This window comes from Myotis myotis, unplaced genomic scaffold (genome assembly GCF_014108235.1).
Source record: "Myotis myotis isolate mMyoMyo1 unplaced genomic scaffold, mMyoMyo1.p scaffold_m19_p_7, whole genome shotgun sequence".
Classification (NCBI taxonomy): Eukaryota; Metazoa; Chordata; class Mammalia; order Chiroptera; family Vespertilionidae; genus Myotis; species Myotis myotis.
In genome coordinates, this window is record NW_023416379.1 from 24,451,753 (window position 1) to 24,467,916 (window position 16,164).

At 38.3% G+C, this 16,164-nt stretch overlaps 1 protein-coding gene across 12 annotated transcripts in view; it reads right to left on the minus strand.

Annotated features, from left to right (window-relative positions):
• Window positions 1-914: 914 nt before the first annotated feature.
• MAP7 (microtubule associated protein 7) overlaps window positions 915-16,164 on the minus strand; it is a 140,257-nt gene continuing 125,007 nt past the window's right edge. For 7 of the 12 annotated variants that reach the window (XM_036316023.1, XM_036316027.1, XM_036316026.1 and 4 more), the window contains 6 exons: window positions 15,889-15,990; window positions 15,253-15,303; window positions 15,088-15,145; window positions 12,154-12,256; window positions 4,131-4,354; window positions 915-2,368 (listed from right to left, as the gene is read on the minus strand). In XM_036316023.1, the coding sequence (XP_036171916.1) occupies window positions 2,358-2,368; window positions 4,131-4,354; window positions 12,154-12,256; window positions 15,088-15,145; window positions 15,253-15,303; window positions 15,889-15,990 (549 nt within the window). In that variant the 3' untranslated portion in view covers window positions 915-2,357. Of the gene's footprint in view, window positions 2,369-4,130; window positions 4,355-10,970; window positions 11,093-11,121; window positions 11,500-12,153; window positions 12,257-15,087; window positions 15,146-15,252; window positions 15,304-15,888; window positions 15,991-16,164 lie in introns of those variants that run through there. The other 5 variants (XM_036316021.1, XR_004968683.1, XR_004968682.1 and 2 more) reach the window with 5 other exon arrangements.

The following is a 16,164-nucleotide window of genomic DNA, read 5'->3' on the forward strand; positions in this document are numbered from 1 at the left end:
AAAAATGCATGAAATGGGGTATAAGAATGTGACAGATCCTGCAAGCTCATGACTTTTGATTAGTTCCTTGAGTCTAGAGCTGTTTGCCCCTCTGCCACCTTCCCTGAACCCCACACATTTAAGATTATTGCTGATCCATTTAGGTTTCTTAATCCGGCCTTCAGAATATCACTGCTTCTGCTTCACTGTAAATCCTGCAGTCAAGGTGACTGTGTGATTATGAGAAGAGAATCTTCACCAAGCTTTGTGGCCTTGCTTGCTAATATTTGTTCATGTGAAAGAACTGTTTTGCTTTTATTGCATAACCAGGTTATGCAAGGGACATATAGCCTTACCATCCAGTAAAATCTGGCAATTAATCTATCAAATGATTCTGTGATCGGTTATTAAATTGGCCTAGACTGCAATGAGGTGGAGGGGAACTAAAAGTCCATCCAGCCTATTCCATGGAGAGGGCCATATTTGATCCTTGAGCACTAGCCTTAATGTAGTGCCTACCACAGACCTCTGTGAGAACTCTTAACTGACCTTCAAGAGCTGGACAGAAAGCAATTCAGCCATTCAGGTCAAGGTCATCCTTTGGCAGTGTCATTCTTAAGACAGAGTTAGCAATTTTATACCACTTCTAATTAAAACTTGATTACTTAGAAAGCTTTCAGTTTGCTAATGATTGCTCAAATTTAAAAATATAAATTTTAAAAAAGAACCAAATAGAACTATTGCTCTAATTTTAAATAAATCTATTCTATACACCTGTTCATAAGAAGCTGAGAAAATGTCATTGAGGACAAATGAAGGGCAATTTGAAAACTCAAGAATCAACCTGAGTGAAATTATATGAGAAACCTAAAAGTAAAACTATGTCAAACACATTTGGTGTTTCATGCTGGGTCAATTTAAACAAATAAAACCACTTTGTTGAACAGATCTTTTTAATGTGATTATGTGTACATGGACAATTGGGTATAGGGAAAACCCCCAAATTAACGTTTTAACAAATTACAGCTACTGTATTACTAAAGACGATATGCTTGGATTTTAAGGAAATAGTCCAATATATGAATAGTCTCTCATTCAATCTAGATTAACCAACCTCTCTTTGAATAAAAACCAATACACTACAGTGGTAGAAGTTTACTTTTTTATACATTCCACATAAACACATGTGTTCACTCTTCTTCAATATTTAGTTATTCGTAGCCTCTCAAATGGTAAAATAAAATGGAATTTATATTAGTAAGTGAAAGTGCAAGTTTGTACAGCTAAGCTCAGCAGCAAAAGTGAAGAATGAAAAGTGAAAGCTGATGGATGCCACGCAGAAGGACATTCATAACGGTGTCCTGCAGTGTCCTGTGTGCCAAACACAGTCAACATCCCATCATTTTTTCATTGCTCTTAAACGAGCAAAACCAAATTCTTTTTTTATTTAAAGAAATAGTAAGCCTTTATCCCCCCACCCCCTCAACATAATTTGTCATCAGGTAAGGCAAAGACAAGTCCCACTATCACTGGGGACAGCAGCAATACACAGACTTTGGAAATAACCCTGAATCATCAGTAACATTCTCTCATGGTAACATAAGGAATGAATCTAATAAATCAAATCTGCACTGTTGTCAGATTACTCTAATTTATTTGATTAATTTTTCTGGAAAAACTTTATAAATACAGTATTTAAGAGGACAGTAAATTATTTTCTTGCTCTGAAAAAATAATGGTTTTTTTCCCCCCTTCACATTTAAAAAATGTTTAGTATGCCTTTGGAAAAAGAGATGCAAAAATGTGACTGCTGGGTTTGCAGAACGTCCATGTACAAGTTGCATTAACAAGAACCTGGTAATCTGCCTATAATTTGTCTCTACAGATAGAGCTCTTTGCAATATTATTTAAATAAACAGGCTTAATTTAAACACCTCTCCTACTCCCTCTACTTGTAGAGCAAAGAGGTACTTGTTTTTCAAGTATTGTATTGTAAAAGGTAAATTTTTTGTGCCAATTTTACCTGCTAGCTTTTAAACATCAAAATATCTATGTGGAAAGTCATGCCAAGTCAGCCCATTTCTTTTACATAGAATAAAAACAACAACAACTTGATTTGCTAAAAGGAGCTCTCTGGAAAAAGCCATTTTAAAGTACGGAAGAACAAGGAGCATTTCTTTTTTTCTATTGGCGAAAATTATTAGAAAAGCTATCCAGTTTGTTGTCTTTAGCTGGTTTTAATAAAGTCTTTGCAAAATGATGGTCAGAAATCTTTAGAACACTGGAGGATGGGGGATGCTCCTTTACAGCATAGAAGGAATTTCTTTAATTGTAGAAATTCTTATTAAATTTCAGCTTTGGTTCTTCAGAAGAAACACTCATATAACTTCTATATTAGGAGACAGAAAAAAGAACAGGTTAATATACTTATTTAAAATCTCATTTAAAGAATACTCTAGTAATTATATCTTACATTTCTAAAACTTTACCATGCTTTAAGAATAGGCAATTTCATCAGGGTCCACAATCACATATTTAAGTAAATTCTACCACTAATAGGAAAACACATGTCCTTTACATCAAATTAGGCTTTCTTTGAGGTTAAGGATTTACAAATGTCTTTGTATCCTTGGTACCTGATGCTTCCATCTACAAACATATGTTGGAGATTAAATCAATGTCTGTCAATAAATAGTCATGACCCCAAAAGACCTTACATCACTTAAGATCACAGACATTGGATTACTTTCCTAGAGAAGGTCTGGAAGGGTGGGCACAGTGAGAACGAATGACAGATAAATCAAAAGGGGATTTAAGGCCTGGCCAGTGAAGCAGAAAGTCATCTCAGATGTTCCTGCCTTCTCTATGAAGCTGCACCAGCAGTGTTTCCACCAACATGCAAGTAACCAGACAGTTCCCAGAGGCTTAACAATCAGAAAGTCAAACCTGGGATGGACCTTACAGTTCCCTTTTATAGTCTAGAAAAGTGGATCACTAAAGTTAAGTTATACTCCCAAGGTCAGTACAACAGAGAAGCAAAAAAGACTTGGTTCAACATGGGCTTTTTCAACAATTTAAAGTGGAAAATTTGTTATAAGTTCACCGATGGAATGTAAAAGAAAAACAATTTGACCACATATAATTCCTTAGGAACTCCATCTAAACATGCTGAATTTGGCCAGCTCAGTTCATAATCCTATATAATAAAGAGCTAATATGCTAATTAGACCTAATAGCTGAATGACTTTCCGCACATCCTTCTGGATGACCTTCTGATTGAAGCCGGGGCTGTGAGGGGCTGTGAGGGGCTGCAAGAGCCAAGACCTTTGCATGAATTTCATGCATTGGGCCTCCAGTAGTATAATAAAGAGATGCTGGTCAATAGATGAAAGTGATCTGCTGGGAAGAGAAGTTGATAGAATTCAAAGAGATTTGATAAAAGATGGAGCTGCATTTATCCTACTTGTCTTTAAGATTTATGGGGCCATGCTGTTGAGTTGCCATGACCACTAAATTGGTAACTTTTGAGGTACTCCTTATTTCTTTGGGTCCTGTAAAGCTATTGTTCTTGTACAAAGACTTCAGATCAAATGTGAGTCCCAGAGACAGTTTTAACTACAGCTACAGTCACTTAACAAGGAATGGAAGATTCTTGTGCTCCCAGTTCAGAATATGGTCCCATTACCTAAATCGTAACTATCTTCTTACATGTGAAAAGACAATAGTGTATGATCCAGGTTGCTTAACCCAAACAAGAGAAAAATGATGGGAGAACATGATGGCAATCTTCAAATATCTGAAAATCTGAGAAAGATGGAATAAAAACCAACTAGTTTCTCTAGTGGACAGAACTAGCCCAATGGTCCTCAAGTTACGGTCAGGCATTAAGTGTTTGCCTTTATCTGAACCTTGCTGAACAAAGGGTGTTGCATACTGAATTTCCACACAGAATGGGAGACTAGAAGGGGCCCTAGAAATTGCCCAATGCAACTCAAAATTCAATTTCTATGATCCCTGCAAAATCTTGTCCCTGTGGCTTATTTGGACCATTAAAGGACAAAGTGTGCCACAATCACACTGAAGAAGGTCCATGCCCTCTTGGCTGTCACATAGATTTGATGATTACTGAAGGGAATCCGAGGCAAGCTTACCTGCAGTCTGTTGTGTTTGAACACCATCCACCTGAGGCAGGGACCCAAGCGTCCCTTCATCCTCAAAGGCCAAAATTGGATTCAAAGGAATCTCTGGGTTCTCACTGTTGGCGACATCTAATCTGGATGGCTTAGATCCAATAGGTAAGTTTATGATTTCTTCAAAATTTTCATTCTCGAGAGAGACTCCATTTTCATTTGGCTGTTTTTCCAAATTGGGAGTACTGGGAAATTTAAAAAATCAAAATTAAATTGGACTCATGTTAAAACAAAAACACATTTTTAGAACAACCAAATATTGTTTTATAACAAATAATTTTACAGTCAAAATGTTAGACTGCATCATTACTAACAAAAATGGTGAATTCTTACATATTTGTATATTAAATTCTTATTTTTAAAAAAATCTGAATCAACCAATGAATGAATCAATAAGTGGAACAAATCAATGTTTGAATTTCCACATTACTCTGTCTGATAAAGAACAGCCCTTATTAGGATCTTCACTTCAAAGACAAGAGGATTATTAGAGTTTGGGGGTCAGAGGGATGATCTGCACAAAGTCACACAACTACAGATAGACAGTCCAGACTGTATGCATGACCTCTTGATCTCTGGTCCTGTGCTTTTCTCATTATGCATTCTTTTTAAAAAATATATAATTTTTCTGATTTTAGAGAGGAAGGGAGAGGGAGAGATAGAAACATCGATGATGAGAGAGAATCACTGATTGGCTGCCTCCTGTATGCCCTCTACTGGGGATCAAGTCTGCAACCCAGGAATGTGCCCTTGACCAGAATTGAACCCTGGACCCTTCAGTCTGCAGGCAACGCTCTATCCATTGAGCCAAACCCTAGGGCTCATTATGCATTCTTTACACTCCCTGACTATTCAAATTCTAGCTCTTCCTGGCTATTCCAACTTCCTAAAACAGATATATAATTTTATAGGTAAATTGTTGAAGACCAACCTTCTCATCTTTGTCACTTAAATCTTTCTCTGACTCCACCTTGATTCTTATTGATTAATTCATGGTTACATTTTTGGATTTATTTTTTGAGGTACCTTAACTGGCCATCAAATACTTAATTTTCTACCTACAATTTCTCTTAGATTTTTTACCCTCTTCACAAGCTCCATAAACAAATGGGCAGTTCATTATGTTATATGCTCATTGTTAAGCTTTACAATGCAGTTAAACCATGCCTGTGCAGCAAATGGATGCTAGGTTAATTTCATTGTTCACTTTATCTGACTGCAGCAATAGACATATATTTTCAAGCTTCGTATTTGCTCTGGGCTCAACTCATGTGTCAAAAGTGACCATATCTGACAGACAATATTCTAGACTTTGAATTTCCAAATGGAAAATGAAAAACTTAAAAATATAAAGCAAAAATCGTAAAGGTTTTAACTTCTCATACATACTGATAAGTGAAATATTTAGTTATAGAAAGAGGTCTATGGGAAGAGACAGTCCAGAGACCAGAAAATCAGTCTCTAGTGTCAGCAATGCCAAATGCTTTAACTTTAGCCAGTCATTTCGTCTTTTTCCATCTCCTCCCCAAATGATAAAAGAAAGCTAATGTACATTCAATCTTTACATTGCTGTTTTTGAGGAGTCTTTGCTTCCCCGCCACCCCGCCCCATTAGGGAAATATTTGCTTTCCTTAATCAATGAGAAAAACTGATTTCTGTGGAACACATTCTAAAGCATTTCTGATTTGAATACAGGATGGGGCAAAAGTAGGTTTACAATTGTTCATATGAAAAAGAATACAATAATTAATAAATAATAACACAAGAATAAACTTTGTTTTGCATACTCACAAACCTACCTTTGTCCCATCCTGTATTTTGGTGCATAAAAGTATCAAACCTTTTCTTCTAGAAAAACAATTAAGATGCCTGTCCTAAGTATGTCACAAGGCACTACAAGGTACTTGGAAAAATTATTTCTAAAAGAGCTATGAAAGAAAAACATAAAAATGTTACACAGACTCAGAGCATGATGGTGCTTTTCTGGCATTTCACCAAGGAGGGGAGAGGAGGTTTGGCATCATAGTAGTCTGCATGAGCACGCACATGCATGCACACACTCGCACACATGCTTAACACCTGCCCTTCCAAGTGCTTGGGCTGTCACACCCATCCTCCTACTTTTTCCCAGTACCAATGGGCTTTCTGTAACCAGGGAAACAGTCCTGATTCTCATCCCAAAGAAATGTTAAGAAGTTTTGGCACAAGATAAAGCAGGGAAATGCATCTGCAAAGCCCTCATTCCTTGGCCATCTCAACTGCCTTGCCCTTGTAGGAGGCATGTGCTAACAAGCTGCAATGGCAACGCCAACCCCAGACTTGTGTCAACAGCTGATTTCATTTCCCCCTCCCACTGCTACCTGGCCACCCCACCCATGCTTACTTGTCCACAATTAGAGGAATAATTGCACCATATGTTTTGGGTAAGCAATTATTAAATGTTCAGAGGACACTGACCTGCAGAAACTGTAACACTGAAACGGAAATCACTGGGATTATGAACCTGGGTGTACTCTCAGAATAAGAGCACCAGCTTTTGAATTCCCCTTCTTTGTCCACTCTGGAGGTTGGAGCTGAATGCAAGGCTCTTGAAGCCTGTGTACTTCGCTTGTTCAGTCCAAAATCCAGAAAAGAGGGCTGGGACCATGGCAGCAATCTGATAGTCCATAAGGCTAATTGTAGCTAGGGCCTTATTTTTTCTTAATGTTTATTATGATGTTATAACAAATAATTTAAAAAGTGATAAATCTCTTTCTGTTTGAATGATAGGGGCTTGGGTATGTTACTTTTTTTTAAAGCATATTTTATTGATTTTTTACAGAGAGGAAGGGAGAGGGATAGAGAGTTAGAAACATCGATCAGCTGCCTCCTGCACACCTCCCACTGGGGATGTGCCCGCAACCAAGGTACATGCCCTTGACCGGAATCGAACCTGGGACCTTTTAGTCCGAAGGCCGATGCTCTATCCACTGAGCCAAACCGGTCAGGGCTATGTTACTTTTTAATTAGGCAAAAAACCCAAAACCCTAAATACAAAGATAAACTCCTAAGATTTGGAGGAAAACCATTAGGTCAAACACAAAAATTACTACAAATCCCTTACTTGAGAGAAGAAACATTCGATTGAAGAGATAGCCCCTCTAGGGCTAAGAACAGCATACAATGTCTTCTGGGGTATTAGGATGGTAAGACAGTGGCCTGTTACACCCATGAGTTTTTGGCTTCTAGAACAGAGATTCTCAGCTGGGCGTGGAAGAATCTATCAGAATGATCTGAGAAATTTGAAGAAATTTCCTGCCTCACCCCTTGTGTTTACACATTTATCCTTTGTTTCCTGTTCTAAAGCAAGTTTCCTATTCACAAGAAAACACTCCTCCCTCAATGGGCACTTCCCTCTACAAACACTCTCTCAAGAACCAAAAAGGGCTGGAGAAGAATCATCCTTGCTCAGGTTTACATATTTCTTTGAAAGCTGGCCAGAATTTTGATAACACCAATCTTCTTCAATTCTACCTATTATTAGTGGGGAGCCTGTCAGGCAAGGATTATGGTCTTCAGGCTTTAAAAGGATTGCACACCAAAAGCTGAGAGCCAAAGAAACCTCAGAGGCTAGCCTTGTGACTCAGGACCCTCAAGGTCAGGAGTAGGGTTCAGGGAGTTTCTCTGCTCCAGAAACTGCTGCTCCTCCCAGCTACAAAAGCAACCTTAGGAGGACATTACCACATCTCTGGGGGTGGGTATGGCGAGTGTAACCTAGTTTACAGCATTCGTTTATTTTTTCTTGGAGAGAAAGCAAAGCAATGTATTAGGTACAGGAGACATTAGGAAAAGCAAAACTTCTCCCAGTCTGAACTAAAGGGATTCATTCTAAGGAGTGGAATTTTCTAGTGAAAACAAACCGGACCACAATGCTGACAGCATTTGTCATGGTGGATTCCCCAGAGTATTGACATCAAGGTGTTTGGAAGGGGTCCTGGGAATCTCCAATTTGTGATTTAATTCATGGTGTACAGTAGGGTATTTCATACATATGTTGAATCATTATCAGGATTATGGAATGCTTCATTAAACATAATGCACTGAAGTGAAAAACTACGACTCTGATGAGTGATTTCAAGGTTACCTTGAAATTGGGAATAAAAAAAGAACATAATAGATGTGACTTACTTGTAATTTTAAAGTGTTTAACGGATTTTCAGATGCAAAACTGTTTAAAAATGAGGGTCCCCACTGAAACAAAGCGAATGTGTACCCATGAATAGGAAACTGCCTTAGGAAAGGGTATTAGAGGGAGGTATGAGCAGGTCCTTCTCTAGATGGAAGAGTATGAGTGGCAGAGAGCCTGAGGATCGGTGCTAAGACTGGTTTAATAATAATCTAGAACAGCCGTGGGCAAACTACGGCCCGCGGGCCAGATCCGGCCCCTTTGAAATGAATAAAACTAAAAAAAAAAAAAAGACCGTACCCTTTTATGTAATGATGTTTACTTTGAATTTATATTAGTTCACACAAACACTCCATCCATGCTTTTGTTCCGGCCCTCCGGTCCAGTTTAAGAACCCATTGTGGCCCTCGAGTCAAAAAGTTTGCCCACCCCTGATCTAGAAGGTGTGCAGGCTGAAAAATGTAAGTATGCAAATAAAGTTTATTCTGGGAAATGCTAGTCATAAGAATAACCCCTTGAGGATAGGAGGGAAAATCATTCAACACAGGCAAGGTAAAAGCAGTGAGTTTAACAAACTCTGCGATGAACCATCCTTAAAAGATGGTGGGCTGTCAGTCACAATGAAAGTAACAGATCTTGGAATCACTGTAAACTGTTTCCTGGTGACACTGAGTCCTTGTTTTGATGGTGAAAGCATCAAATGTGAGGCGCAGAAAGATGGGATACCAGATACAACACAAGAGCATTTTTCTACAATGTCACAGCGCAGCTACACCCAGTCAGTGTACTGTGTGTCTTCTGGACGCCGCGCCTTAGAAGCATAAATAAGCACGTGTTTGTGCACTTCTTTTGATGTATTTGTTAATACAAGAGGTGATGCAAAGTGAAAATATAGCTTTTTCAAGATTGATATGGATAAATTTAAGGAAGATAAATTTAAAAATAATGAAGGGAAGCAGAGTTTCTTAGTCTACATATCACAAAGTTTGTGTCCCAAACAATGGAGAATAAACTTAGAGAGCACAGTAAGAATTCCCTACAGGCCAGGGTCATTCAGTAATGGGTGATGTTTTTCTAAGTGACATCCAAATCTCTATGAATTTTTACAAATTTGTTTTTACTGATAATTTTTTAAATCAATAGAAGAATAGTATGATGATAAATAGGGCTGACTGACACAAAGCTGAGTGTTAGCGCATAGTGCTCCATTTTGCATTTGTACTCAGAGTATACTGATAAGAGGTGGTGTCAGCTTATGTGACAAGGGCTAAGGACCAATGAACTAGGTTCACTGGATAAACAAACATTGTGTTAGTGCCAGGTAAAAAAGTCAAGTGCCATCATGGCACACTATCTGAGGAGATCTGAGGTTTTACAGCAGATTAAATAGAGAAACGCAATGGGTAAAATGAATCATCAGCAAGTCTCGGTAGCATAAGCATCCCCAAAGCAAAAGGGTTTGATCAGTACCACATGTATAAGGTTGACTTAATTCCAGAAAAATAGCATTCTTCACAATAAATGACTTGTTGAATTTGAATGTTCTTGGTCTAAGCAGTGTTATTTTATTTTTAATCCTCACCCTAGAAAATGTTTTACTTTTTGTAAAGAGGAAAAGGGAGAAAAGAAAAGAGAAAGATCGATGTATGAGAGAAACATCTATCGGTTGCCTCTCCCATGCTCCCCCACTGGGGATCGAACCCACAACCTAGACATGTGCCCTTACCAGGAATTGAACCAGCAACATTTCAGTGCATGGGACAATGCTTCAACCAACTGAACCACACTGGCCAGGGCTAAGCAGTGTTATTTTTAACTTCAATTTGTGATTTGTTGTTCTGGCTTTCCAGATAAATAATAGCTATCAAAATTTTAAGCCTAAATTTATATTTGTAAAAATAAAGTAACTCTTGGATAGTTTCTTTTTTTCTTTAAAGGGGAGACACACTGGAACCAAAGGATTAAATTTGTTAAGGTGATTCTTGTATTATATCCTAATGTTTATATTTGGATACTAATCTGGATCTGCCTGTATTGTTAGGTAAAAGAATAGAAAAAGTATACGCTTGTATTTCTCCTGGTTGTTTGATAGGGATCATCTTACATGCATGACAAAGGACAATTTATTACTTGGGTAAAGATGCATGACACCAGTAGGTGCACAGTGCTGTGTGCTTAAATTATAAATTGTGTGTGGAGGAGGCTAAAAGAAAAGAATTTTATTATCTATACTAGAGGCCCGGTGCATGAAAATTCATGCACTGGAGGGGGGTTCCCTTAGCCTGGCCTGCTCCCTCTTACAGTCCGGGAGCCCACAGGGACGGGAGGCAACCTGGCGATCAGGGGAAGGCAATGCCCCATCACACCTCTGCTGCTGCCACTGCTGGCAGCGCAAGCCTCGGCTGGCCCTGGGCGGCTGGGGGGCTCAGGGGACTGGGGGGCTCCAGAGGCAGGTGTGTGGAGCAGCCTGGCTGGGCTAAGGGGACTGGGCTCTGCCATCTTGTGGCTGTGGGCGCAGCCATCTTTGAGGGTGGGAAGTCAATTAGCATATTCCCTCTTTATTAAATAGGATCATTTTACATAGTAAATTTATGTTTCAGGTTCTTATATAATGATTAGTAACTTGGTGATTTTACCTTTGAAGAGAGTCAGTTAATGTATCAACTAACTTAGGTTACACAGTGGCTTAAATGAGCCTATTCTTTATCACAATGATGGTGTTCACTCTGTGATGCTTTTTATTCCTTTCTAAGAATCTCTGAAATCAATGAACATAAATTACAACAGTTGGGAACAAATATTTTATTTGAAGAATGATCTGTAACTAAAAGAATAAAATACCATTTAACCTCCATGTTAGGTAATTATGACAATAAATTTACTCAACATAATTGAAAGCTTATCATTAAGATCTCTCTCAGGAAAATCATTATCTTTGGTGTTATAGTGGACAAAATAACAAATATTTCACTGTCACAGAAAGATGTTAATAGATATGATTTGTGGACATCTTCGGATGACATCTTTTCATTGCTGTCAATCATGCCATAAAATGTGTAGTGTGCATTTTTAGATTTTAAAAAATTAACTTGAGGACTGTCAATTTTCTGATGGTAGCAGAGATTCTGGCATTAGAAACTGGTAGACTCATTAAATAATTAAATTCTGAAAATGAAAATAAGTCATAGCTGAACATTTGAACATTATTACAGGTATTTCTCAAGTTCTCCATGATTATGTTATTAGCTACAACTATGACTGCTCCCATTTTTCAGTTTTGAGTGTGCTCTTACGATGTTGTCGATATAAATGCAAGGAAAGAGAAAGGCAATCTTTCAACACATGCTCCTTTCTTAACTGTTAGCAACTGTTTGAATCTTCAATAAACCCCGCTACTACTAACATAACATAAGAATTACTGGTATAGAAATTAATTTTACTATGGAACAAACACTGACTCATTAAATATTATAGTAAAAATAAAGTTGTTATATACCATTACAGGGTGTGCATATGGTCTAGATCATGTTAAATATAAACAGAGAAAAGTAAATTATTCCTTGTAATTTTCTTTAATAGTCACACAAAACCCTATCATATTCAAAGATGCAAAAAAATTTTTTTTTAAATATTTTCCCTTTCTCACAGAATTACTAACTCAACCAAAAATTAATGAACCTAAATAAAAATAAATCCTAATGTTAAAACTCTGAAATCCCATCAGGCCCAGGAAATTCTGGTGGGGCTGGGTGGGGGTTGAAAACAGTAGTGTCTGTCCTAATGCATATCAGTTAAAAAGGCCCCAATTGCTTGACTCACCTTTCCACAGTCACTTTTGATTGGTGTGAGGTAACCATATGTGGGCTGGCTGCTGGGTCTCCATTTCCTGGAGAGTTCATCATACCGGGAAGTGCAGAGACTGCTGGACGTGGCAAAGAAGATGGAAGAAAGGGTTATTCGTACCCTACTGTCAAACCCTCACCCCAGGAGCTAGAATGCCTGACTTTGGTACTGGCTCTGCTCGTTATCAGCTGTGTGATGTTGCGCAAATGACAAACTCTCTGCCTCAGTTTCCTCACGGATAGTGCCTACCTCATAGGCTACTGTGAGAAGTAAATGTATTAACACATGCAAAGTACTCAGAATGGTTTCTGGCACATTGTAAGTGTGAAAACCAGTGTTATTACTTTTGCTTGCACTAAATTGACTCTGGGCAAAAGGTATGTAATACTGAAAGCAAAGCAATTGATGACGATTTGACGATTGCAGTAAGCTGACTTGATTAGACTGTCGCTGAACATCTTTACTGAAGGATTTGTAACAAAGGACCGTGAAATACCTAAGATGATAAAAAATATGTTTTAAAACTCAGTTTGGTTCTACTCACACTTAGAATGTTAGGGATTTCATGAACATTACCTGACTGTGCCACCTTGTTATTCAATGCTCAATGTCAGAGTCCAGCGTAAGCCAGCAATATTGACGACTGACTCTAAAATTGGGGACAGGGTTACTGAACATCTGGTAAACCTTCATAGAGGTCAGAGTTGCAGGGAAATTTGTGGCAGTTGATGGTTTTAGTTTGATGTGAGAGAATAGCTGAGATAATTCTAAAGAAGTGTTATTTCAACAGCCTGGCACAAATTCAATAACACTGTCAGAGGTACAAAGAGTCTGAATACTGAAGGAAAGAAGTGATTGCTAACTTTAAAAGCTGCCAACATTTGCAAAGCTGGTAATAGGCAGCTTCAGAGAAGACTTCGGATGGGTCTGTAAACTCACCTGCCTGCCCGCCCACCCTAGAATTCTCTTTGGAGCACTGGTAACACCACTCAGCCCTCAACCAGATGTGGGACCAAGAGAGGAGAAATACTAGTTAGCTAGATAATCTAGGCCTCTTTTTAGTGGTATTAACTCAAACCAATTTTTTATGAGTATTGATGAATAAAGATATAACAACTGACAAGTTTAACCTTCCTTCTTGCCTTTTGTTCATTCTCGGATTGAGGTATAAAGAATACTGAAAGAATTGATAAAGGTACAGCAGGGAGGGGAAAGATCAACAATTAACAATAGAGAGCCAGGCCATGCACACACTATAGCATCAGCCCTCAAATAATCCTGAGCTGGTGCAATTTACATCCTGGTACCCTCATTCTGATGGCTCACTGGGTGCTATGCCTACTTACAGCCTATCGAGTACAACATTCTCGAAGACACCTGCTAAAAATGCAGTGGTATAAATATGTAACCACTAGGGCAGTGATGGCGAACCTTTTGAGCTCGGCATGTCAGCATTTTGAAAAACCTTAACTTAACTCTGGTGCCGTGTCACATATAGAATTTTTTTAATATTTGCAACCATAGTAAAACAAAGATTTATATTTTTGATATTTATTTTATATATTTAAATGCCATTTAACAAAGAAAAATCAACCAAAAAAAATGAGTTCGCATGTCACCTCTGACATCACTGCACTAGGGTTACTCTCCAAACAAATACAATTAGGGCATCTTTAACAGAGCATGAAAACCCCACTATAAAGCAATTATGACCAGAGTAACTGGGTAGTTTCTATTGAAATAAAACCTAATTCCACAATACAAATATTTTACATTTGGAAACCCCCAGAACTGACAGAGAATGTTTTTTCACATAAATAATTTCATTTGATCTTTACTCTGATCTTGACAAATAGAAAAAGAAACTGAGGTATCTCTGGCCCTTTCTTTTCATATTGATATTACAGATGAGGAAGGAGGAAGACTTGAATGAAGAGCTACCTACAACTACCCGTATGTATAATCATGAAAACCACGTGGGATCATGGAGGGAACAGAATTAGCAGCTGGTGACTTGGATTCCAGCTGTGCAACCTGGCCTGTCATGCAATGTGAGTGCCCCTGGGAGGTAGGGACCTGCCTGTCTTGGTCACACTGAAACCTAGCACCTACTACTGGGCCTGGCGCATAGCAGGTCTCTGACAATGCTGTTGACGCCAAGCTAAAGCACCTCTCCCTCACAAGGCTGCAGTGGAAATTCAATGAGCAAATGCATACAGGATGTACCTGACACAGGAAGGGCATTTAGTAAATACTAACTGAATCTGAGTACTAAAACACTAAGGTTATTTTTACTTGAACCAAATCTGGTTTAGAATCACCAAGAAATTAATCTGTCTGTCTATACCATATGAATAACTTTCTAATGAAACTTTAACAGATTTTTAAAATTTTAACTCTATCCTGAAGTCAGAACTAAAAGAAATGCTATTTAAATTCCTTTTTGAGAATTGGCATAAGTACAATTTGTCAAAAATATGTATATTTAAATGAAATTTAATTTTGTAAATGCAAAGAAAAAAGTTTGTGTGTACGCATATATACATAATATATCTACCTATATAGCCATATATAGGTATATATATATATATAGATAGATATATACAAATCTATACATACACACACACACACACACACACACACACACAGATACATAGAAGACTAAAATGATTTAAGATATTAAGTACTTCATTTGTATATAAACAAATGTGAAAAAACATCATCCAGAAATGCTAGAGCGAGTTTTACACAGGGAAAAATGTGTAGACTAGATGACATACACCTGAGCTTCTGTGGATCAATTATATCTTTTTATCTTTTTGTTTTTTTTAATCAACCAATGACCATCTTGACCTCTAGAAAGTCAATTCAAAAATTCTATATTTGAATTGAGTTTTTTGAAATAAATACCTGTTCCTCCAGTGAGAGCTCCCTTGGCTATATCTCCATTTCTCTGATCAACAGTTTTCTACCAAAGAAAACAAGGAAAAAGACTTTTTAATGTTAAAGTTACAAGTGAAGTAAAGAAAAATAAAATAAGCCATTAAGAAGAGCTAAAAATGGCCATCTCAATACCTTATCTGTAGCTTCTGTTCTCCTGGTTCTTTTCATAATCTCCTCAAGTCGCTATAAGAAAGGAAGAATTGAAGGAACAGATCAGATATAGGAAGAAAGCTGGCCTGGCACATTTCCCTTACTAAGAAAATAGCAGGTCATTAAAACACACCTGTTATTTTGAAAAATATAATGCTCCCTGCTTTGTCTTAATTGGAGTTATTCCAAAATGTTAGAACTGCCTTAAACCATATGAATCGGACCTAACTTTTTGAAGGGTGAACTATAAATGGTGATTTCTTTGGAGGAAATTTTTTTAAAAAAAAGGTTTATTGTATTTTTATTGATTTCAGAGAGGAAGGGAGAGAGAGAAACATCAACGATGAGAGAGAAGCATTGATCGGCTGCCTCCTGCATGCCCCCCACTGGGGATCAAGCTACAACCTGCAACCATGACTCCTGGTTCATAGGTTGATGCTCAACCACTGAGTCACGCCGGCGGGCTGGAGGAGGTTTTTAATATTGAGAGTTACTTTAGTTTATCTGGAATGGGCAGAGCACGTTTGTTTTCTGATGGCAATAAGCTAGTCTCCAGATCTTTAGATGGCTTCCAGGCTAGAAGGAATCAGGGCCCTTAGAGTCCCGGGCTTCCGCTACCTTCTTTCTCTCCAGGCGCTCCTGCTCTTCTCTCTGGAAATGCTTCTCCCGTTCCTGCCGGGCCTTCTCGGCTTCCTCACGAACACGAGCTTCTTCTTCTTTCTAGAAACAAGAAGTGGGCAGGTGCTTCTTACAAACAGGCTGGCTCGGTCTGCTGCCCAATCTCTCGGGGCGCCAGGGTGGAGGCAAGAGAGCAGGTGGACAAAGTGCAGAAAATGAGAGCACGCACAAGACTCAGAGCAATTCTAACGATCCACTGCCCGTGTTCCTCTGCTC